The sequence below is a fragment of the Protopterus annectens genome, chromosome 6.part0, assembly GCF_019279795.1.
Source record: "Protopterus annectens isolate FY-2018-M chromosome 6.part0, PAN1.0, whole genome shotgun sequence".
In the NCBI taxonomy this organism is placed as follows: Eukaryota; Metazoa; Chordata; order Ceratodontiformes; family Protopteridae; genus Protopterus; species Protopterus annectens.
The window spans coordinates 872938458-872961631 of record NC_056737.1 but is presented as its reverse complement, the minus strand read 5'-3'; the positions used below and the strand labels follow the sequence as shown (position 1 = coordinate 872961631).

General features: G+C 43.2%; 1 protein-coding gene across 1 annotated transcript in view; it reads left to right on the top strand.

The window, feature by feature from the left end:
- Positions 1–23174, top strand: part of DYNC1H1 (dynein cytoplasmic 1 heavy chain 1) — a 3754902-nt gene that overhangs the window by 2307811 nt on the left and 1423917 nt on the right. The window contains exon 57 of the mRNA XM_044073590.1: positions 6375–6489. Coding sequence (XP_043929525.1) covers positions 6375–6489 — 115 coding nt within the window. The remainder of the gene's footprint in view (positions 1–6374; positions 6490–23174) is intronic.

Sequence of the window (23174 nt, the reverse complement as noted above, 5' to 3'; positions counted from 1 at the left end):
AGGCAAAGCCCTGGACATTCTGTGAAAATCTGTACATTTGAGAGTCTTCAGATTAAGATGATGAATCCTTAGCCTGTTCTTCCCAGATTCAGTCCCATACAGGATTTGTATCAAATGATAAAGGACCTGTCTGCCAACTCTCTGGAAGAATTGTCCTTTGGAAACACTTGTGAAAATGATGCAGCATTTCCACTGGGAATGCAAACAGGTTTTAGGTATTTCAAAACACATGACTTGTGGACGTCCTTATGCCTTCAGCTATTCATGTGCTGGCTGCTTTACAAGATAAACTTCTTGTCTACTTTCCTAGCATCTGAGTCACAGCCACTTGCACCTTAAAAAAAAAAAAGCAAAGTTTTATAAAGTGTTGGATACACACAAATATTTGTATAGAAATCCCTCAGATCCTGCAGTGATTTCAGTGGAATCTTAGAAAGCTTCTAAGCTCCTATCATGTACAAATACAGTGCTGAATGATAGACATTAGCGCTTGTGGATAGGTATAGAAAGAAATTGTGCACCTCTGCTACTTTTTCTGTGCCATAAACTACCCAGCACGTATGACTAGATACTTGTTAGCTAGTTTTTGGTAACTTGAATAAGGTCATTTCTGACATTGCTAACTGACCATGAAACTGTCGTAAAGAATATGCTCACTTCAGCTACTTAAGTAGTAAGATGTTCACTAAAGTACGACTATATTCTCCCGATACTTTTTACAGGACAGCAACTACTGGATCTGCTCTAAAGAAGGTACTCTTAGCTTCACCTATCGTCTCTGCCAGATGTAATGTAAAAGGCCAACTTTTAGATGATTCTTTTCAGACCCGCTAAAGCTGAAATTTTTCAAAAAGTGAAAGTTGTTAGTTCCCCCAAAGAAAAAAAACTATGTAAGATTATAAGCTGCTTTTTCCCCATATCAAAGTTCCAGAGGAATTATCCCTCTAAAGCTTGGACCCTTTTTATGTAAAAATACAAGTCACAGCAACAAGGAGGTAATTAACAAAGAAAAGAAGTGGCAAGATTAAACCCAAGGTAGGCTTAAAGGATCCTTTGGTGAAAAAAGCTCCATTTCATAGCTACCATCTTCCCTTCTGTCCCATTTCCTTCCACTTCAGCCCCCCCCCCCCCCGCCATTCTTTCAGGAAGACTTTTGCAGTTCTCTTACCGTTGGAAAAATGAGATCAGACATTTAGGTGCTGATCAGAATCCTAAATGAGAATAAACTTGGAACCTCCCTCCAATTCCGTCAGGCATTCCTGAAGTACCCTTAAGCCAAGAGAACCTGTTTTTCTAATCTTTCTTGAGTTATTCCATCAGGTGGAGCATATAATTCGCCCTTTCTCACCAAAAAGGAAAGGGGATTTATTCTGGGCCGTTTTCTGTGCCAAGAAAAGAGGGCACATAGAGACCCATTTTAGATTTATCCAACCTAAATACTCTTCTAAAAATTCCAAAATTAAACATGCTGTGTCTCAAACTTGCTTCTCTGATTTTATGCGAGCTTATCTGGTTAGAACTGAGTGATGTCTGATTTTATCTTTTTATTCTTCAGAAAAGTGTGTGCTGTGGGATTTCATATTGAATTCTCTGTTTTGCCCATTGGTTTTTCTACAGCTCCATAGGATTCATAAAATATTTAGCCCCTGACAACTTCTTGATCCAGGCTGCTTTAATTTGGAAAATTCATCCAGGACCTTCATTTTGCAATGGATTTGTTCCTTCACCTAGGTTTTACTTTAAACCTGAAAAAGTCCACCCTACAGCCTTCTCAGAACCATGTTTCTATGATGCTTTCTGCATGTTGGCCTTTCTTCCACAGAGAGAAAAAAAAACTGGTTTCAGACTTCCTTCCATTACCTTTTAATTCTGGCAATGAACACTGCAAGAGAGTCTGAAATCCCTGGTGTTCGTGGCATTACCAGTACAGGTAATAACCCTTTGCCATACGTCACGTAAAGGTTCAATGGCACCTCAGATCATTTTGGGCACTTCAGTGCCACCCTGTACCTTTTCAGTTTTGGTCTTGCCTATTGTGAAAAAAGAATTACAGTAGTGGATCAACCAGATCACAGTCCAGGAGTGCCTTTTCTCTTTCTTGCTCCTCAGAAGGTTTCTGTGGATGCTTCAGACCTGGCCTGGGGAACTTTTTCAATGTGCATGAAAGTCCAAGGTGTCTCTCCCAAGCAAGATTGGCACAAACACACAAATATCAAAGAAATGAAAGCCCTGATCTTTGGCGTTCAGACTTTTCACCACCACTGGACTCCAGAAGCCTTACATGTCCTGACAGTAACCAAAATCATGTGGTATGTCAACAAACGAGGGGGAACAAAGTTTTACCATCTTTGCTTGTTAGCCATAATGACTTGGGATATTGCTAATCCCCACAATCACAGGAGGTTGCTAGGCTGTTGGCCCTTGGGCCTTTACAAGCCTAGCCATGTTTTATCCTTGTTCCCTCATAGACCAAGAGAAATAGCCTATATTAGAGTGCAATTTTCTTCAAGCAGCTTGTATTCCATCACAGATGAACTTGGTGCAGGTTATCTGAGAAGATCCAAAGCAGACCCTCATAAATGGAAGTTGAACAGAGAGGTCTTCTTGCAAATTGCTGTTCAGTGGGGAACTTCCTAGATGTATCTTTTTCCCTCCACTCTGAATAGAAAGCACAGACTTTTGTTCCAGAGTTCCATGCAGGGAGTTATGGAAAATGGATATGTTAGTCTCACAGAAGGGGAAATTTCTTTATGCCTTCCCTCCCTTTTCCCCTTCTAAAGGTCCTTTTGAAAATCCAGTACAGTTTAGAAATGCTGCTGTGACAGTTTTTTGGCCCAGAGAGGATTGGTTCTTTTATATCAAGTTTGTAGTATGGCTGATCAGCCAAAACCTACCTTTAAGAACTCAGTGTGGCCATAAGCTTTCACCAGCCGATGGTCACACTCTGTGGTCACATAGTCACGATGGTGTTTTGCCTGGGTGTTCCCCATCTATCTGTAGAGTGCAGTGTGTGCGCCGGATTTAACCCCAGGGACTTGAAAGAAAGGAAGGCAAAACTGGTTGCAAAAGGCGTTCTAACCATTTCCTCTCTGGACTCATCGGCCACGGCTCCTCCAGCAGCTGTTCAACCTCCTCCTCAGACTGCGACTCACCCTCACACTAGACCTGCTGAAGGGGAGGCCAAAGGAAAAGACAGGAAGAAACACAAGGACAGAGACAAGAGGGGAGATAGGCCCTGTAAACAGTCTCCAGAGCGGGAGCCCTTCCCTCGCCTGCCTTAGAAAGTGTCAAGACCTATGTCTCCTCGGCTCCACTCCCCAAGGTTCTCCCTGGAGCCGACGGAGGCCTTGGATCCGAGGCCTTTATGTAGGTCATTGCAGCGACCAGCTAGATCCGAGTTGGTCACCTCCTCGTGCTTGACTCTGAGTCTGTCGGAATTGGATATGGGACAGGGTGAGATTTATTCGGACCCGAATCCAGATAGGAGTCTTGCCAGGCCCCTCTCCCTCTGGAGGAGGGACCTTCATGCCTTTCTTTCATCCAATTTCTCCTTCCTCGATCCGGCTTGTGGTTTCAGGGTTTATGGATCTGAGGATCTTACGAGTTGGGGGTTTGGTGCCGACGGTTCCTCCAACCTCTACTCTGGAGATTACCTTGAGTTCCTCGGATCCGACTAGTTCGGATCTGAGCAACTCTTGGGGCCGAGGACGGGGAGTCGGATCCGAGGGAATGGACGTGTCTTCGGCTCCGATTTTGTCTGATCAGTGCCATTCCTTCAGAGCTCTGGCTACTCCTGCCTCAGCCCCGATCTTCACGGCAGACCCGGGGAGAGCTTCCTCCTTGGGTGCTAAGGAGGTACACTCTCCATCAGCGTTCGTGGTGGAGCGGGTTCTCTCCCAAGGATCGAGACCCCAGCCTATTTCCTTGGATTCTGCCCAGACTCCCTTGGATTCGGTTACGACTCTATTCAGCTTGTCCCAGGGACAGCCCGTACTAAAGGACCCCCACGCGATTCCCCTGGAGGAACCTCCCGTGGCTCTCAAGCCCTCTTCAGAGAATCCCACTGAAGAGGGACCCCTTAAGCACCTGTGTAAAAGGAGGCACCTGGAATCCCCCAAGTCCTTGACAGAAGACACTGATTTAGATGGAGAAGGTTCCTCTAGGTCACCTCCCAAGGATGTCTCCTTTGGAGACATCATGGAGATCCTCCACCAGAGGGGAGATTGGTTAGCCCCAAAACCTTCTACGGATGAGTCAGTGTTCCTGGAGGCTTTTGGCATGGGCCCATCTCCGTCCTGGGTGTCCCCTCCTGCGGATCCCTTGGTGGATCTTACCACGTGGGCATGGAAGAAGCCTGACACCATAGAGCCAATACCAGAACACCCGGACAGGATTCTCTCTCCACCCTCAGACAGACAGGCCTGGTATAAAGGATCTCCTGTGGATGCTATGGTGGTTGCAGCAGCCACCAAGAGGGAACTGGCACAGGAAAGTTCCTCTGTCCACCCTCAGGACAAGGAGTCCAGGGCGGTGGACCGATTTGGGAAGCGAGCATATTCTTCAGCAATGTTTTACATCCGAGCGCTGAACTATTTGGCACACACACGACTGCAGTGAGACCTAGTCAAGGAGTTAGCTGAGTTGCCCCCAGAGTCCGTCACTGGAGGAAAAGCATCTGTTCTCCACAAAGATGTTGATTCTGAAATCAGTATCGAGCATGTCTATGCGCCTCCTTTCCCATGCTATGGAAGGAGTGGCTAGTGCAGCTGGGACTGGCGTGGCTATGAGGCGACACACGTGGGCTCAGACTGTCAATTCGTGGACTTTTTCAAGGCATCTTTCACAAATGCTCCCTTTAATGGTTCTTCTCTTTTTGGGAAGACTGTACGTGACACCCTTGTCCATAGCGAAAAGAATGGGAAGACTTTGTCTGCTGTCTGAGTCTGCTTCTGTAGCCCTCAAAGATACTTTTCTAGGAATCAGTGAGGGCAAAAGAAGATGTGGTTCCGAAAAATCACAGTTTTTCCTGGACTCTCAGGATAACTCGTCCCCTAGAGGCAGAGGGGGACAGGACAGATGCTGCCCCAGAGGCAGAGGGGGATCAAGGAGCTTTGGGTCTAGGGAGACCTTCTTGGACAGGTCCACGCAGCAGCCCTGAGGGGTTGCCCAACTGTCCTACTCTGGAGACAGTCGGGGGAAGATTATCATTGCACCCAACTGCTTGGGAGTCCATAACTGCAGATCGTTGGGTGCTTCAGATAATATCCAGAGGCTATACCATCCCGTTTGTTACCCCTCCCGTCCAACCAAAGTGCCTCCCATATGTCCCACCCGCTCAAAGGAAGGAGGCAGCGCTAAAGATTTCCAAGCTGCTTCACAAACGAGCCATCGAACTGGTTCCCCCATATCAGTCCGGATCAGGCGTTTACTCCAGGTTCTTTTTTAGTGCCAAAAAAGACGGGGGACCTCAGACCCGTCTTGGATCTGTCAACCTTGAACCTGGCTCTTTTTGATATCAAAAATGTAATAAACGTTTACCTTTTAAACCTAAAGGGTATTCATCAAGAGGGGTGGCTAGTACTCAAGCCTTTCAAAAATATTGCACTTTTGATATTTGCACTACTGCGACACTGGCTGTCACACTTTTGCAAGAAACTATAGTTTGGATGCTATTTCCAGGTCCAGGTCGGTGCTTGGATCTGCCGTTCACTAAATTATTCTACCTTTATGCCACCTAGGAGGATGAGTTGTGGACTTGGTCTTACTGCTAAAGTGAATAGAGTAGGTCATGTAAGATAAAGTTGTGTGCATACTGTAATGTTAAATAGCCTGTACTTAGTTAGATTTCAGAGAGCATATGTCAGTAGGTGCCCTCTTCCCATGCCTTTTCTTTGGTTCCCTTTAGAGAATTTCAGAATGAATATTTTGTTTTCTTTTTTTGTCCCTTTACATTGAGTCCGTATTTACTCTCTTAGTAGAGAGCTAAGAGAATTTGGATGTTTCACTGGGCAGTCTGAAACATTTGCAGCTGATGCTGTAGACGGCCAAAAAAAAGTCTGCTTGCTAACATTAAACTGATGCGTGATCTCCTGTCGACTGACAGCTCAAAAGAACAATTAGGATGTGGTGATTCAGATGCTCTTAAAGTTGTTAATTTGTTTAGTACTGGAGTTGGATAAATTCTCTGCAGCTTCTCGTGTTTGTTCCTCTCCACAGATGTGTCAAGTTATATACAACAAGCATTTGCCTTCAGTGAGAATAATCCTATCATGATAGTGTTGTAGAAATAATTCTAAAACACAGAATTGTCTGAAATGGTTCACCTTTTGCTCTTGATTTACTTACCTAACAAAGATGTTCTGTTTTTTATTCAGTATTTTCCGCCAGCCACAAGGTCATTTGCTGCTGATTGGAGTTAGTGGTGCTGGAAAAACAACTTTGTCTCGCTTTGTTGCTTGGATGAATGGACTGAGTGTTTATCAGATAAAGGTAAGTGTATTAAATATGTTTTGAAGTATTGATCTGTACAGGTTGAAGTAGTGTTACATCAGTTTTTCAAATATTTTAGTTATGTGACTTAACAAATGTGCAATGCCTACTAAGGAAATTGTATTATTATTTACCATTTTATTTTATTCAGTTTGACATTATTCCCTTTTTGTTTTTCAGCATTCATTTTGTTATCCATTTTTCTTGGATCCCACCTAGGATTCTGTAATTCTGTCGCTGTGTCTTTATTGCTCTGACTTTGGAGGCCTTCTGCAGCCAGTAACTATTGGAATTGGTCAAGGCTTTTTTTGATAGTTGATTGATTAGGTGGTAGGTTTATCCTTTCATAATTCAATAAGAAATCCCTTGCTTTCAAGAAAATGCCAGATTCTTGCACACATTGTGCAGCCCCTAAATCAGATAGTACTTTCTGCTTGCACATGTCTGATATTAGTCATGATGCATCTTGGTGAAACATTCCTCAAACTCAATGTGTAGAAGCAAATTATTTCCATGTGGCTAGCTAGTAACCAGCCAACACCTGTACTGAAACATTGTATTGTGTTGGGGAGGAATGTGATGTAAAGCACTGCAGTAAATGTTAGGTGTTCAGCTAAACCCATCTGTTTGTTGACATCAGTAGGAGAAACTTCTCCTTTCCTTCCTTACCCACTGGTTCTCCTTCAAAACATCTAAAACCCATGACATCTAAAATCATAACATCGAAACCATTACATCTAAAATCCATAATGAATTTCATAACATCTAAAATGTGCATCACAACATCAAACACTACAAATAACATGAAAATAACATCCCCTCCACATATAACACCAAACTAACAAACACACTTTTTCCTACGTTTCTCAGACTACAGTGGGGAAAAAAATTAATTTCCTAACCCCACTGTCACGATCACCATAAAGAATGTACACACAATGTCTATATCACTTACCTGTATGGCCTAAAAAACACAGAGTGGCAAAATAAACACTATTTAAATAGTATAAATTGTTACATTATATAAATAACTATAACATCTCATAGTTATACCACAAGATTAACAGATTAAACTATAAAATGTACACGTTTGATGACGCACTATTACATATGCATTTTAGATGTTATGAAATTCGATGTTATGGTCTCGATGTTTTGATTTTAGATGTTATGAGTTTTAGATGTTTTGAAGGAGAACCTACCCACCAATGTGGATGGCTGTAGTTGATAGTTCATCCCATAAGGGAAAGGTAAGATGTTTTAGTATGTTCAGCTTCAGATCTTAAACTGAGCACTATCACATGGGCAAAGAAGTTAAAGGGTTAACAGTGAGCTTGGATAAGCTTTTTCAGAGGTGAGCCTTTTTCTGAAAGGACTTTTCATCCTCTCAGGGTTCTGTATTCATTCCAGCTTCCATGCTGGCAAAGTAAGTTTTTGGGGGGAAGAGTACTGCTTATTCCATTATCTGTTGGCCAAAGCTAATTCCTACTGTGTTTATAGAGTTTGCACATTTCAAGAATAGCTGCTGGTTTGGTCGGGTCTGGTCTCAAGCCTGTACTCATAAACAAATGTCCTACATACGTAACTTCTGGAAGTCTAAATTTGCACTTCAGAGGACTGAGCTTCAAGTTTACTTCACGTGCTATGTCTAGAATCTTCTTTAGGTTTCTGTCATGCTCTGCTTCGCCATTGCCTCCATCCAATAGATATCTACTATTATGGCACATGGAAAACCTGAAAAAAATTTGCTCCATTGCACACTGGAAGACTTCACTTGCAGAATTTATTCCAAATGGCATCCTTGGGCCTCTGTGTCTGCCAAATGGAGTACCAAAAGTAGTTGGAAATGAGGAAGCATCACTTCCCAATATGAACTCTCTGCATCCAAAACAGAAAATAGACACATTTGGTATTCGAGCTGCAGCCTCTTTGACTGTGCACATTGGATGATACAAACTTTTTAATGCTTTTTTCAAATCTCTTGGGTCGATGCATATTCTGATTTCATCTGAGCCTTTTTTGTGAGTGGCTACCATGGATGGACACCCATTCTGTTGGTTCTGTGACTGGACAAATCACACCTTGCTGCACCATTTTATACAACTGAGCTTTAACTTTGTCTTGCATAACTTTTGGAACTCTGCTTGCTAGGCTGAATACTGGAGTGACCTCTGGGTCTAACTTCATGGAATACACGACTGGAAGTTTACCCAATTTGTCATCAAAAACAGCTTACTCTGAGAAAATGGTTTCTGAAAAATTGGAACTCGGAAATGCATTTATGAGATGAACTTCTTTAGCAAAAGAAAGCAGGTTCATTCTTAAACTACCTTTGAGACCCAATAAAGATTGCACTGATCTTCAGACTACATAGAATAAGTTAACAGTTCTCGGCCAAATAACATGAAAGCATCACTGAACCTTGGGTTTGAATTTCTTCACCTCCATAAGCAACAAAGCCTCACACTACTGGTTACATTGAGTTTGTTCGTTAGGTCTCACTCTAACAAATGTGTCTGCTGATGTAACATTACACTTTGAACCAGTGTCTACTTTGAGCTCTGTGGATTTTACATTAATCCAGATGGTACAAAATACTTCACTTCTTGTTAAGTTCACTGCTTCAAGTGTTTCACTGAGCACTGATACACCATCTACATCGAAAGCTGACTGCTTCGGCTGTACTTGATCAACTTGCTTTTTTGTACGACCTTTCTTTACAACTGTGTGAGGATTACTTTATTTTGCAAAACTTTTGGAAATGATTCCATTTTTTACACTTGTGACATTGCTGAGCATATGCTAAGCACTTCTCTCTCTTAGACTCATGATTCGGGCAACGATTGCGACAGTTAACAGTAAAGCTAGATTTAGGTTTTGCTGATTCATGCTTATACTGCACTGAGCTTATGTGAGCTCCTTTCTTAGAACTTTCTGGAAAGCTGCGCGCCTTCTTTGGAAACCCTGTAGCTGCCACATGCTTAGGCCTGCTTTTGTTTGTCACGTGTTGCATACTTATCTGCATGTGCTCTGGAACCAACTGAAACCATGCTCTTGTTACTCGCAAGCATACTTGTGTTTTTCTGTCACCTCATGGATTTGGCAAACTCTATGGCCTTGCTCAATGTTAAATCACTGTCATGAATTAAAATCTTTCTCACAACAGCACTGTTAATACCACATACAAGCCTGTCCTTTGTCAGCTCATCTTTTAAATCACCAAACAGACACGTTTTAGCTCGGTTTCTCAAGTAAGTTATATAAGCTGCAAATGTTTCCCCTGGTTTCTGATCTGTTGTGTAAAACAAATGCCTCTCTCTTGGTGCATTGGTGAGGTTTGTTGTAATTTTGGCCCCTTTATTGTCGCACTGTTCTAGCCTTAAGTGAAGTGTACGTTAATGAAATTATTGCTGCCAGCAGACGTATATTAAACTAATACAAACACCACATTGCAAGGTAAGGAAAAAAAAATAATTTAGCTGTAGGGCTTTGGCATGTTGCGTAAGTCGCGCCCCCCCCCCCCCACCCCTTTTCATACCTGTGGTGGTTGGATTCACATGTCTGTCCTATAGCAAGAGGGAGCCCTCGACAAGCGGCCAAAAGCACAAGTCTCCAGAAAAGACTTAGTATAGAAAAAGTGGCTAAAGAAGTTTGTGCTTGGAGTAAGCGGGTGAAAGCATGAGATGGGTTGTAAGTAGTCCTGCTAAGGCTTTGAGGATGTTGGATCCAGTAAGGTGTTGCCTTGTCTGCCCCCCAGTCAGATGCTTCATTTCATCTGGATCCTCACCTTTTAATCCAGATGCAGATAGTGTGAACTCTTATGCGGCTGTGCAGGCCTTTGTTCAAGAAGTGCAAAATGTCTAGGCTAGGTACTGTTTTGTGCACTTACAGCAGGTGTCTATCCTTGTGGATATTTACCAGCATCTACAGTAATTTGTGAATGAAAAATATACCCTCTACTCTTTGGATAAGGGACCCTGTAAGGCTGTGTTCTTGGAAGATGTTCCTTCCAACCAGAAAGAATGCCTGTACTTCATTGGGCTAGGCCCTATGCCTAACGATGGGTTAATTTGATCTACTGATGATCACCTCATAAGTATTTTCTGTGTATTGTGTGATAGCCCGACAAAATTAAAACATGGATATCTCATCTCTCCTCATGGGAGTTGTTCACCCCATTAAAAAGGAAAGGCTTCCATTCCTCTTTGGGTTCTAGGGATCCAGAACTTGCAGTATCTGGCCTTTTCACAGATCACCTCTTTAATGTCTGTTTTGTTCTGATGCTTCAATATTTTTTTCTCTTTAAATTGTAAGAGAGTCCTTGAAGCAAGTGTGAGATTCCCCTAGTTGAATTTTTTCAAACAAATTGCTTGCTTTAAAGATTTGTTCCAGATTTTCATGAAGAAAAAGCCGGTACAGTGAATGCCTTTCACACGCCTCTTGGAAGGGAGAACTGCTATATACTAATCCTTTTAATTGCCAAGATGTTACTTAAGATCAGAGCAGAGCAAAACAACCTTTCTAGGTAGCCCCTCTTCCGCCAAAGCAGCTGTGGATGTTCATCACAAGGGTCATTTACTGACAAATCTGCAGCCATCTGACTCTCCATCCTCCCTTCCTTTTGACCAGATTCTGTTGTGTCTCAGGCTTTCTCTTTCTTTCCCAGTTTGACAGTTGATTATCACAGACACCTGGGTTCTCTCCATTATTTGACTGGGTTACTTTGACTTCGAAGTCCCTTCCATCCTTTTCCAGTATTCCTCAACTCCACAGCAGAACAGCTTCCTCATTTTCCAGGGATATTGCAGAGCCAGCTGGACCAGGGTCCCATTCAACTGGTTTCACAGACGGAGTGGTTTAGGTTTTTATTCCAGGGTTTCTCTTCCCCAGGAAAGAGATCTTTGAGACCTACCCTGGATCTATCTTTTCTGAACACCTTTTTCATAGTGCCTTCTTTTGAATTCTGTCGCTTCAAACTTTTTCCTCTGTTGCTCCCACAGGCCTTATTGGTTTCCTTGGATCTGAAGGACGCTTATCTTCACATTCCTTTCCACCCTCCATTCAGGAAATTATTGCATTTCTCCATTTCTTCCTCTCATTTTTCAGTTCTCTGCTTTGCTGTTTGGGCTTTCAACAGCTCCAAGGGTGTTCAAATGTCAAGTCCTTGTAGTTGCTTTTTGCAGGTTTCATTCAGAGATTTCCTTATCTGGATGACCTCTCGCTTAAGGCTGCATCCCATTGTAAGCTGGTGCAGGATCATTATTTTACCCAGCTTCTGTTCCACAGCCTTGGGTTTACTTTCAACCTTAAAATGTTAATGTTGACTCCCTCACAGGATCATATTTTCTTAGGATGCAAGTTCATACTCTTCGAAATGCTGACCTCTGTTACTGCCTCCAAGATTTTGTCCCTCAAATTATTTTCTGTCCCTGCTTCCCCTGTCCTCTCTTACAGGCAGGGAGTTCCTCAGGGCTCTGGGGTTCATGGCCTCCACCATAACAATGTTCCACTGGGCCAGACTTCATACGAGGAAGCTTCAGTGGTACCTAAAATCAATGTGGCTTCAGCACACCACCCGCTGAACCATCTAGTTCCTTTGCTTCCTTGTTTCAAACTAGAATTTCACTGGTCTATTCAGTCTGTATCTCTCAAGCCAGGTGCTCCTTTTCAGCCTCCTTAGTCGTCTCAGGAACTCTTCGCAGACGCGTCAGAGCAGGGGTGGGGAGCCACTTCAGGCATCCTGAAAAGGTGCAAGGGATTTGGTCACCTCAGCAGAGGACAAATCACATCAACATTAAGGAAATGTGGGCTGTCATTCTGGCCCTTAAGTTTTCCATGAGCTGTGGGTCCCAGGTCCCTTGAAGGTTTACACAGACTATACCGCAGTCATGTGGTACATCAAACAAACAGGGGAAAAAGGTCTTACCTTCTTTGCAGATTAGCCTTACAAGCATGGGAAATAGTCAGTACTCTGCAGGTCACCCTATAGGCAGCCTGTAAACCTCCAGAGCACAATCTCTTGTGGCAGATTTTCTCTGCAGGTCCAGGACAGCCTCACAAATGGATGCTTCTCAGGGATGTCTCTGGACATAGTTCATCAGTGGGGTATTCCTCATGTAGATCTTTTTTCCTCCCCTCTGAGCAGGCAGTTCCCTCAGTTCTTTTCCAGCTTCCCCAAGTCCTTCAGCATGGAAGGTGGACACCATGTCTTTCTCTTGGAAGGGAATGTTTCTGTATGCCTTTTCTCCCCTTCTCTTCCAAGCATCCTTCACAAAATCAAAAAAGACTCCCGAAAAGTCTTATTCCCTTTTGGCCAAGACAGCACTTGTTCCCCCTTTTATTCCATCTAGCCAGGGGCAGTCATCACAAGTTACCTCACTGCATGGATCTGCTCACACAGGCCAAGAGAACTCTCCACCCTCATCTGTCCACTCTGCAGCTGATGCTTTGGGTGATGGGGTTTTAATTCCTTTCTGACCTCAGTTTTCTGAGGACAAACTTCTAGTCCTGCAGGAGGCCAGGAAACCCAATGCCAGAAATTCATACATGTCCAAATGGATATTTTCTATTTGGTATTTCAAACATCACTGGGACGCTTTTTCTGTAATGTCTTGTTTCCGTCCTGTCTGTGAACTACTGCATGCTGGCTTGGCATGTTCTTCACTGAAGGCCCACTTGTCATCCATTTCTGCAAGTCTGCCACTTATTCCTCTTTTGGCCTCTAGGTTTGAGGTCGAGCAGTTTCTTAAAAGTGCCTGCCATATTAGGACCCCCCAAGAAAGGCCATTCCTCCTCCTTGGGATTTTAATTTTGTCCTTGAAAAGCTAACTCTGGCTCCTTTTGAGCCTGCCACGTTTATCCTCCTTGGCAACATTGTACCTGGAAGACTTTTTTTTGTTGGTTGCTCTAACCTCTGCTAGAAGGGTATCTGAACCACAGGCCATGATGGTGGTCCTTCCTTTTTTTGTTTTTTCACAGATACAGGGGTTGTCTCTGTACAGATCCTTAGTTTATGCCCAAAGTAGTTTGAGTTGTCACTTAATCAGTCCATCCAGCTTCTTCCTTTTTTTTTCCCCTTCTCCACAATCTGCTAGTCAGACTATTCTTCATACTGTGGGTTTTCCTGGAACAGCTTAGATTATTTATTCATTCATTCATTCATTCATATTTGTTTACTGGGTCAGAAGTACCCATTTTCAGCGGCAGCCCAGGGAGAAAAGCTCCAGATGCAAAAAAGTAACACACACAAAAATTGCATGCACATACTATAGTAAGATATTCATACCAATGAAAAGTTTAAAGATATTTACATAGCATGTCACAGAAGAGCAGTTTTACAAAGAATAATTATGCTAGGACATTAAAATGTAATATTCCAAGAGGGTGAAAGAAGCAAAGTTGATGGTAATGGCATGTGATGAGTGTGGAGAGAGAAGAGGTAATTTTTTAAAAAAAAAAATTAGAGGAATGTGGTGATAAGAGGTGGAATAGTGATGTCCGAGAGAAGTAGAGGGATTATGATATAGAGTAAAACATTAACATTGATGGAAGTGAGGGTGGAGATGGAGGTAAGAAAGAGCATGTATATAAATATTTTGTTGCAAATTTAGGAACAGATAATAGAATGAAGTACTGATCTAAAGGGAGCTAAGAGTACTTTTGCAGGAAATGGAAAGGTAGATGGTTTTGAAAGAGAGGTTCATTTTAGATTAGTACATGAGCAAGATGGGGCAGGTTGAGGAGAGGTTCATCCAGGATTAGCGCATTATCTCGACAAAACAAAGGCCTTTCATAAATATGATCAGCTTTTTATCTCTTCTCTTTTGGTGTTGCAGTTTATCAAATCATCCCCTCCTGGATTTCCAAGGCCATTTTTCTTTTCTTTTTTTTTTCCATGGTAAGCAGTTGTCTGCTTCTGTGAGGGCTCATTCTACTAGAGCAGTGGCCTCCTTAGGGGCTTTCTTCAAAGAACTGGACACCAGCTCCATCCTTGAAGCTGCTACTTTGTCTTCGGTTCACACTTTCTCAAGCCATTACAAATTGGACTTAATTTCCAGGGCCAGGGAAGATTACACCAAGGCCATCTTGTATGGGTTTGTGGAGGATGGCTCCTTGCCTTCTTCCTCCCTGACTTCACTTTATCCTTTGTACTTTCCCAGAGGTGATGAATACTGCAACAGTGATATGGAAGGACATGTACTATTGTTGTGTAAAATCTTACCATAACAGTAGATGTCCTTTTCACTGTTGCATTATTCACTCCCTCCCTCCTACCCACTTTTCTGTTAATTTTGCATGGGCGATATTTTTCTACTGTCGAAGTTCCTGTCCTTCCTTTTTTTTGGATGTACGTGTCGTCCTTTGCACTGGGAGTCAGTTTTCCTGAGGCACTTCAGATGTTCTTCGTGTTTCACTGTTGCCGTCCTGACTTGTGGAATTTCCTGCTGTAGAAGCCCTTGACCAGCCTGACTACCAGAGTAAAATATCTGCCTCCTCATAAGGCTGCCATACACCCTTCCCTAAAGTCAGTACTGTTGAGTATAAAGAGAGCCAACTGATGCCATTACATCAGTCTTTTCTTGCCGTTGGAGCCTGAAGAAGTGTTTCAGTGCATCAGTCAGTCCGCACCACAGTGAAGTTTTCTAAAGCGAAGTAACCCATTGGGGAACTCTTTCTTGCCTTAACTGATGTCAGATAAGGTTAACAGTTGTCTCCACTGTGGTAAGCAAATCCCACACCGAGACTTTCATACTTTGTATCACCTGCCAGATGTCCCTCATCATTTTTGTGCCCGTTTCAATTCTAAGACTATTGGGCATAGGGCCAAAATTTTAGCTGTGTGTCTTAGTTTGCAATCTTCTGTGCATCATTTGGCATCTGCAGGTCATCCCAAAGTTGAGCTCCCTAAGTTTAAGACCAAAAATGACCCAGGCTTAGGGCCTCGGATGATGACTATTCACCGTCTACCAGTCCCCGTTGGCTTGTTATCACTGAGGAAGGTGAGGTGTTTTGGCAGTCAATTCTGTGACCGAAGTGGTGGCGCAGGCCCCTGTCAAGACCCTTATGGATTCCAACATGCTGTCTGGTCCCTCCTCATTTCCACAGGCCTTGACCTTAATTTCGTTGGGTGTGTCCAGAGTTGCTCAGCAGACTTTAGCTACTGAAGAGTGATCGTGTACCAGGCAATGTTCCTTCGAGGTGTCAGCCTGCATCTGTTGTGTCTTACTAAGATAAGAGACTTTTGTTAAAATGGCAGCTGTACCTAGGCCCAAGGCTAAAGCTTGACCCTCAAAGAAGAGTTCTACCTCAGGCCCTATGCCTAGGTTCCCACTCACCAAGTTATCAGCAAGACTTGGTCAGGTTAGCTGAGGACCTCTTCTACTTACACCTAGGCAGTCCCCTTTGGTGTCTTCCCCAAGGAAAAGGAAGAGGGATCCTACCCCTGAAGTTTTCTCTGTACCTCCTGATTCAGATGAGGATTCTGACCAGGAGGGGTCTGTGTTTGAGGAGGGGACCCTACCTTACTTATGATCATGGGCAGTTACTAGGCTAATGGCCCTAGGGCCCTTGCAAGCCTAACCAAGTTCTGCCCTTATTTTCATGATCAGCACCTATTGCTCCTGTCCCAGAGGGACATGGGTGGAACCCCCGGGGTGAATGTATGGTTACCCAGCCAATCGGCCAGACTGCTTTGAAGAGGGCCAGTGAGGTGCTCTGTATGACATTAAGTGGGAGTCTGTTCCAAAGTTGCGATGACCTCTGGGAGACAAATCTGTCCCTCAAGGTCTTTAGAGCAAGTAACCCATATACCATTTGACTTACTGAGATTCAGCATTTCCAATAAAGCAGGGTCAGAGATTCCCTTGTATGCAAGGCAGAGATTGCCTCTGAGTAGTCTGTATGAAACAATAAGTGACAGTGATTTCAGGCGATCCACATAGGACAGATGCTGAAGACCTAGAATTTTCCATATGAAGAAACTTTGTGGTCTCTGCAGTTGCTGCAGGTGCATTTGAAAGGTATGTACCAAAAGGAGTGTTGTACTCTGTCATTGGCCTGATGAGGGAAGAATACAGAGAAGAGTAACTTTTTTTTTCTGGAGGCAATGCCCTTATGAGATAAGCAATATAGAATGCCCTTCTTACCACTGCGGAGACATGGTGGTCAAAGGTGAGGTTGCTGTCAACCTGTGTGTTCAGGTCTCTCACCACTGAGTGCGTACTTAAGGTGTTGATGTGATAGTTAACGGGAACATTGCCCTTACCGAAAGGGATGATGCATTTTTTTCCATAGAGTTTAAGGCCACAACTTTGTCATTTGTTTAAGTCCTTGTTGTAGGATGTGGACATTTGGAGAGTCTGACCGCTCCCAGTTTGCAGTCATCAGCAAACTTTGTCAGCCACGGACCTTTAGTTTTTGCTTCAAATTGAGAAAGAGAGATTCCAAACAGTAGAGGTCCCACAACTGATCCCTGTGGAAGACTACTGGTTATAGGTCTGCTATTGGAGGTGGATTCCCCTATTTTGACTATATGGGCTCTATCATTGAGCCAGTTAACGACCCATGTAACGATATAAGGGTTGATACCTAGGTGGGTGAGTTTGTCAATGATGGCCTCAGTACGGGATAGTGTCAAATGCCTTGGCTAAGTCTAGGTAGGCTGTATGCACAGATTTCCCCTCATCCGGGACCTTTGTGACCGTCTCAAAGTCCATCAGGTTTAGCAGACATGATCGCCCCTTGACAAATCCAAACTGAGTAAGGGCAAGTGTTTGGATATTACCTATTTCTTTAAGGCCCATGATGATTCACTGCATGGCCTTGCACATGAGGCTAGTCAGGCTAATAGGTCTGTATTTCCCAGGGTTAGTGGAAGCACCACCATTGTGCAAGGGAATAACTGTGACCGTTTTCCATTCAGCTGGAATGAAGCTGGTGCTTAGACCGTGATTCAAAAGAGTACCCAATGGTGTTGCTAATTCTTGTTGGAGCTCATGTAGGACACAGCCTGGGATTTTCAGGTCCTTTAAATGCTGTGTTTCTGGCCTTGGAGAGGGCTTTGATGACCTACTCTTTAGAGATGCAAGGTAGTGTATGGGTGGCAAGAATGTCAGGGGGTACATGTGGTGAGGATAGGGGAGTGAAGTTTACACCTAATCTGTTGGCCAACAGGTTAGTTATGTCCACAGGCTCAGTATATGCAGTATCATTAGCTACCAATTCGGTACAAATCTGGGCCTTTCCTTTTAGGTTACGGATGTAACTAAAGAACGCCTTGTAGTTGTCTTTAGTTAAGGAAGCTAATTTAGATTCATGTTTTGCTTTGGAAGACTTCAAAAGAAGTCTTATTCGCTTGTTTAAGCTGATGAGGGAGTGTTTCCAGTTTAGGGCTCACTCCCCCTTACTCTTGGAAAGCAGTTTCTTCTTCTTATTGTAAAGCTTGTTAATGGCAGTTGTCCACCAGGCAGGTTTACCCTTCCTTGAGCTTGTTTTGATCCTATCAGGTATGGCCAAATCAATGCAGTTCTACACCAGTCCTTTATACAAACACCTGCTTAACTCTGCATAGTTGCCAGTTCCGTCTGAGGGGGGAGGTACTGCAAAGCTATTTATACCATCCTGTAAGAGGTTATAATCTGCTTTGGAGAAATTTTAAGTTTAGTTGGGCGGGGAGGGTTCAGGTGTGATAATTACTTCCGATGAGACTGATCTGTGGTCAGATCTCACCAGGGAAGATCTCGCAGTGGGGGTGCTACAATGGTCCCCCGTATTTGTAAACACCAAATCCAGGATGTTGGCACCCCTTGTGGCTGTGTCAACCAGCTGGTCCAGGGCATTGGAGTTAGTTGAAGAGCATTTTGGGCAAGTGAGTTTGAGCACAAGTAATTTACCCAGTCAATGGATGGGTAGTTAGTCACCCAAAACTATGGTGTTCGGATGTATTCTGATAGACTGAAGTAGGTCCAAATAGGCAGAGTGGGTGTCTTGATTCATGGAATGGGTCCTGTAGCTGGCAATGACTTGGGTAGGTGTCCCGCAAGCAGTTAATTGCACCTGAAGTATCTCCAGGGAATCATGCTATTTGACCAATCTGAAGGTATATTCGTCTTTAATGAAAATTGATAACCACCTTCTATACCGCTGAGCCACCAAAAAAAGACCACCAAAGTTACCAGGCCTGAGCCTACTGCTGCACCTCTTCCACCCGAAGTTCTCCCTGTGGCTGAGGTTCAACTGGAGGAATGTACGGAACCGGCCAACTGGTATAGCGAGTACCGTTCCAGAGACTACAAAACGAAGATCTGAAAGCATGTCCATTGAGGTAATGCAAACATCGGATGCTGACAACTAGGGGAACCTCTGCTCACTGTGGACATCCAGACCAGTCCTTCCACCATTAGTGAGGCTTCTGAAATCCTTGTAATCCTTCATTCATGCCAAAAGTGATATCCAGGGTGTCTCTAAATCAAGCAATTCACCTGCCTACTTTCTTTCCCAATCATCAAAATAAAGGGGAAAAGCTGCTGCATACTTTAGACATACACAGACAATTACGCTACTACTTGGACAGAACAAAGACCACCAGGAAGTCTGACCAACTACTTGTAGCCTATGCTGCCGGAGTGCAAGGAAAGGCAGTCTCCAAACAAACATTTTCAAAATGGATTGGACACTGCATCAGATTCTGTTACTCCTTCCATGGAAAGGGTGTGCCAGCCAATATTAGGCCACACTCAACCAGAGCTATAGCCACATCCACAGCCTTTCTAAGAGGAGTGGCTACAAAGGGCATTCTAGAGGCTGCTACATGGAGCTCCGTGCATACATTTACCAAACACTACAACCTGCCTTTATACTCCAGATCCCGAGCAGGCTTTGCTTCTGCAGTCCTGCAGGGTCTTTTAGCTACACCATCCCTTGCTTAGATCCTACCACCCCCAGCTTGGCTATGGTATTCAACCCATATGTCAAGACTGCAGTTGCATTCTTGAAGGACATAGTACAGTTTTGTACCTACCATAAATGTAGATGTCCGATAGATATGCAACTGCAGTCAGGTTTTCCCTCCCTCCTACCCCTCTGCTTTTTTCCTTGGGTCCATTCCCCCTCTCCTTTTTAGCTGGGGATATCTGTTATGGTGTATCTGTTTATTACTGTTGTGCATGTCTGGAATTTTTTGCTTATACATTCACAAAATTTAGCCTTCCTTGGAGGGCACCTGGCATCTGGGGCAAGAAACACTGAAGAAGATGGCGTCAGCGGATGCCTTTATACTCCAGCCGCTCTGACGTCGGGGAGGAGGTGACATCGGCCGACGCCGGACCCAGACTTTGGAATCTGGCTGACCGAAGGGCTGCCTGAGGCAGGACAACCCATATGTCAGGACTGCAGTTGCATATCTATCGGACATCTACATTTATGGTAGGTGCAAAACTGTACTTTGTGCACACTTACCATAAAGGTAGATGTTCCAATGTATTCTTTGTTGCAGTTTTTTTTCTTTCCCTCCTTCCCCCTTTTTTACCTATAGTAATAGTCTGCTTCTGTTTTCTGCACTATCCAGAGGACCCCCTGGGTGTTTACCCTGCAGACCTTTTTTTCTACCTTTGTCCCTTGTTTGTATTTCATCCTGGGGGCTCCTATATTCTAAGGTGCAAGAAAAAACTGTTACACTGGTGTAGGCTGGCTCCTTTTATACCTAAGTGTACTGATGCCCAGGAAGGGCATCCACCAGCCATAGGAGGAAAGAAATGTTTACTGTGGTAGTTGGGCTAGCCAAGGGCTTTCACAGCAGGAAAATCCCACAAGTCAGGACTGCAACAGTGAATGCATTATAGCATTTACATTTATGGTAAGTGTACACAACTGTACTTTCTGAGTTGGGAGTGTACATATGTCGCCTTTATGCTCTATGCTTGCACAGGAAGCATATGTCTGACATATGATGCTCTCTGGATAATAAAGGCATTGGTGTACTGGCAGAGTGTTGGGCTATCTTTGGCAGGAGATCCCAGAGGGGATTAATATTGCGACAGTGAAAAGGACAGCTACTGTTATGGTAAGATTTTTATACAACTGTACTTTTTGTATTCAGATAAGTACACCATCAGGGACCTGCCTTTTTTTCTCTGAAAAGTGTTTAGTTTTATGTATGCCAAGAAAGGAAAATGCACATATAGTAGGCAAATACCTTACAAGGGCACTCCCACAATTGTTTTCTCTGTAGGAGAATCATGATTTCTAGTTCTGTGGCATGATTTTCTTTTGCTCCCAAAACTATAGTCTGCTTAATAGCTTAAAATTTTTCTTAGTGTCATCTGGAAGTCATGATACACATGACCATGGTTTCTGAATCCTTTGTGATGAATATTCCTCTTCAGTTGGAGAGAATTTTAAAAGAGGCTTCTGAAAAGACTCTTATCCACCTCTTTTCAACTGTCTGGGATAGATGGTTCAGCTGTGAAAGTTTCTGAGCCCTTGTACTATAGGACCGGTCTACCTGATCTCTGTGGTAGGGCTCCACAGGAAACTGTTAAGGCCCAGGAAATACACACACGCAGTCTGACTGGATTTCTTGTCCCTTCAACTAAGAGGGAAGAACCCTGTTTTGTCCTGACTGAAGGAGAGAGAAGTATACATCAAGTCCTGGTAAAAGAAGTATCAGCCGGTTTACTGATGGAAGTCTATACATCTGGGTCATCCCTAACTGTCAGACTAGCAACCCCAAAGAAAGATTTAAATTTAAACATTTTTCTTTCTCTAATTCTCCTTCGAGTTTGAAGGGTACCCAGGAAAGCTGGTGTACCTCTGTCTAGGGTCTTTTCATGGCTTTGCAGTCTTTACAGTCTTCCAGACCAGTTATCTACCTAGGCTAAGAGGAAGACATTTGATTATGCTTCACAGCAGTTATCCAGATGAAGATATTTATTTTTGGACACCACTGGTAAAATGAAAGACCACATTAAATGGTAGCGAAGGGGAGTTTGAGTTACAAAAATGGTATTATGACCCCTTGCATTTGGATTCCTTGGACATCCCTTAAGTACTGTGGCTTTGGAGGAGTCTCTCAACCCACTGCACCTAAAATACCTGGCAGCATTTATAAGGTGCCAGCAATCCTGAGTGTGTGATTTCTGTGGGCAGGAATAGTGGATCTAACCTATTTGCTTCTAATCCTGTCTCCAGTAAGAGAGCCAGCAGTGCATTTGATAGGTTTGGGAAAAAAGTGTATGCTTCCACTTTAGCTTTCAGGGTAGTTAGCTGCCATACCCATATGGCAAAGTGCCTACTTTGTTTTTTCCCCTTCTTTCTGATATGCAGCAGTTCATTAGTGGTCTTCAGATATTAAAGCTAATTTGTTTAACTTGGAGTCTTCTGCTTCCCAAGTTACAAAACACCACACTAAAAATGTTCATATGATGCAGTGAATACAGGAATAAGGAGCTGCAGCTACAGGGGCTTTGCACAGAAACACTGAGGTTAGACTCCAGAGTTTCCAATAGATTTCATGACAAAATTTTTAAATGTTTCCTTGAAAGTTTTTCTTTTTGGGAATTCTTCTGCTGAGGTACTTAAAAGATTAAAAGGAAATTTTATTGCAGGGGGTAAAACAACTTTTTTTTACCTGTTACAAGGTACTAGAGAAAGTGCCCTTCAAGGCTTGTGCCCTTCTGTCAGAAGCCCTTCAAAGGAGTTAAGCGAAAATTCTTTAAGTAGCAGTGCAAGAGAAAGTGGCAAGAGGACTCAAAGAAAGGGAAGTGGACCCCACATATCTTCACGCACAAGAATTTCATTACTTTTGGACACCATCTTCCTACTTCCCTCTCTACCCCAGCCATCTTCCCAAACTAGCAGACTGCCTAATTTTTGAGTCTCCAGAGACAGATGAGATCTTTGGTTACTGAAAATAGGGTGTGGTTAGAAATTGCAATAGAGATCCCTCCGTCTGCAGCCACCTAATAGCCAGGCTCATTTATTTCAGCCAAAATTTAACAGATGTCATGGGAAGTGAGAACAGGTTATATTATACCTTAACGGGAAACATTTCTATTTAAGAATTTTATTTACACCTAAGAAAGAAGGCACCTGAAGAAAGAAGGCACCTGGAACCCAGTCTTGGATATATAAGGTATAAATGTATTTATTTGTATATGTTGACTGTATACTTGGGCTGATCCAGTGACTCTTTTCAGCCATGACCCAGAATGACAGAGCAGATGATATGTTACAGTACATGAACAAATGATTCTATCCTGAGGATATCAGAATGATAAAGTAACACAATTTTAGTATTGTGCAGTTACTTATTAGGTTTACCCTTGTGTAAATCATCAGAAAAAACAATGTACACAGAACAGTTATGTACAAAATCAACTTAGATTTATGTAAACCATCAGGAGAAAAAAATAACACGTTGAACAATTGAGTGATTTGCTAGAGGGTGTTGTGGAGCCTGACTATAGTAAGTTAGATTTCTCCAGTGCAAATTCATTAATTTTGAAAGTGCATATATACTGTTTTTTTTTTCAATTCTTGTAGTGTGGTAGGTATTTCCAGTTACCAGGTCCATGCTTTATAAAGGCTTTTTTTCTCCTATTTGTAGTTTTGAGTCTGGATCAAATGTGTAGAATGCAGATGTCCTTCAAGGATGCATCTGCAGTCCTAACATATGGGTTGTGCTGCCT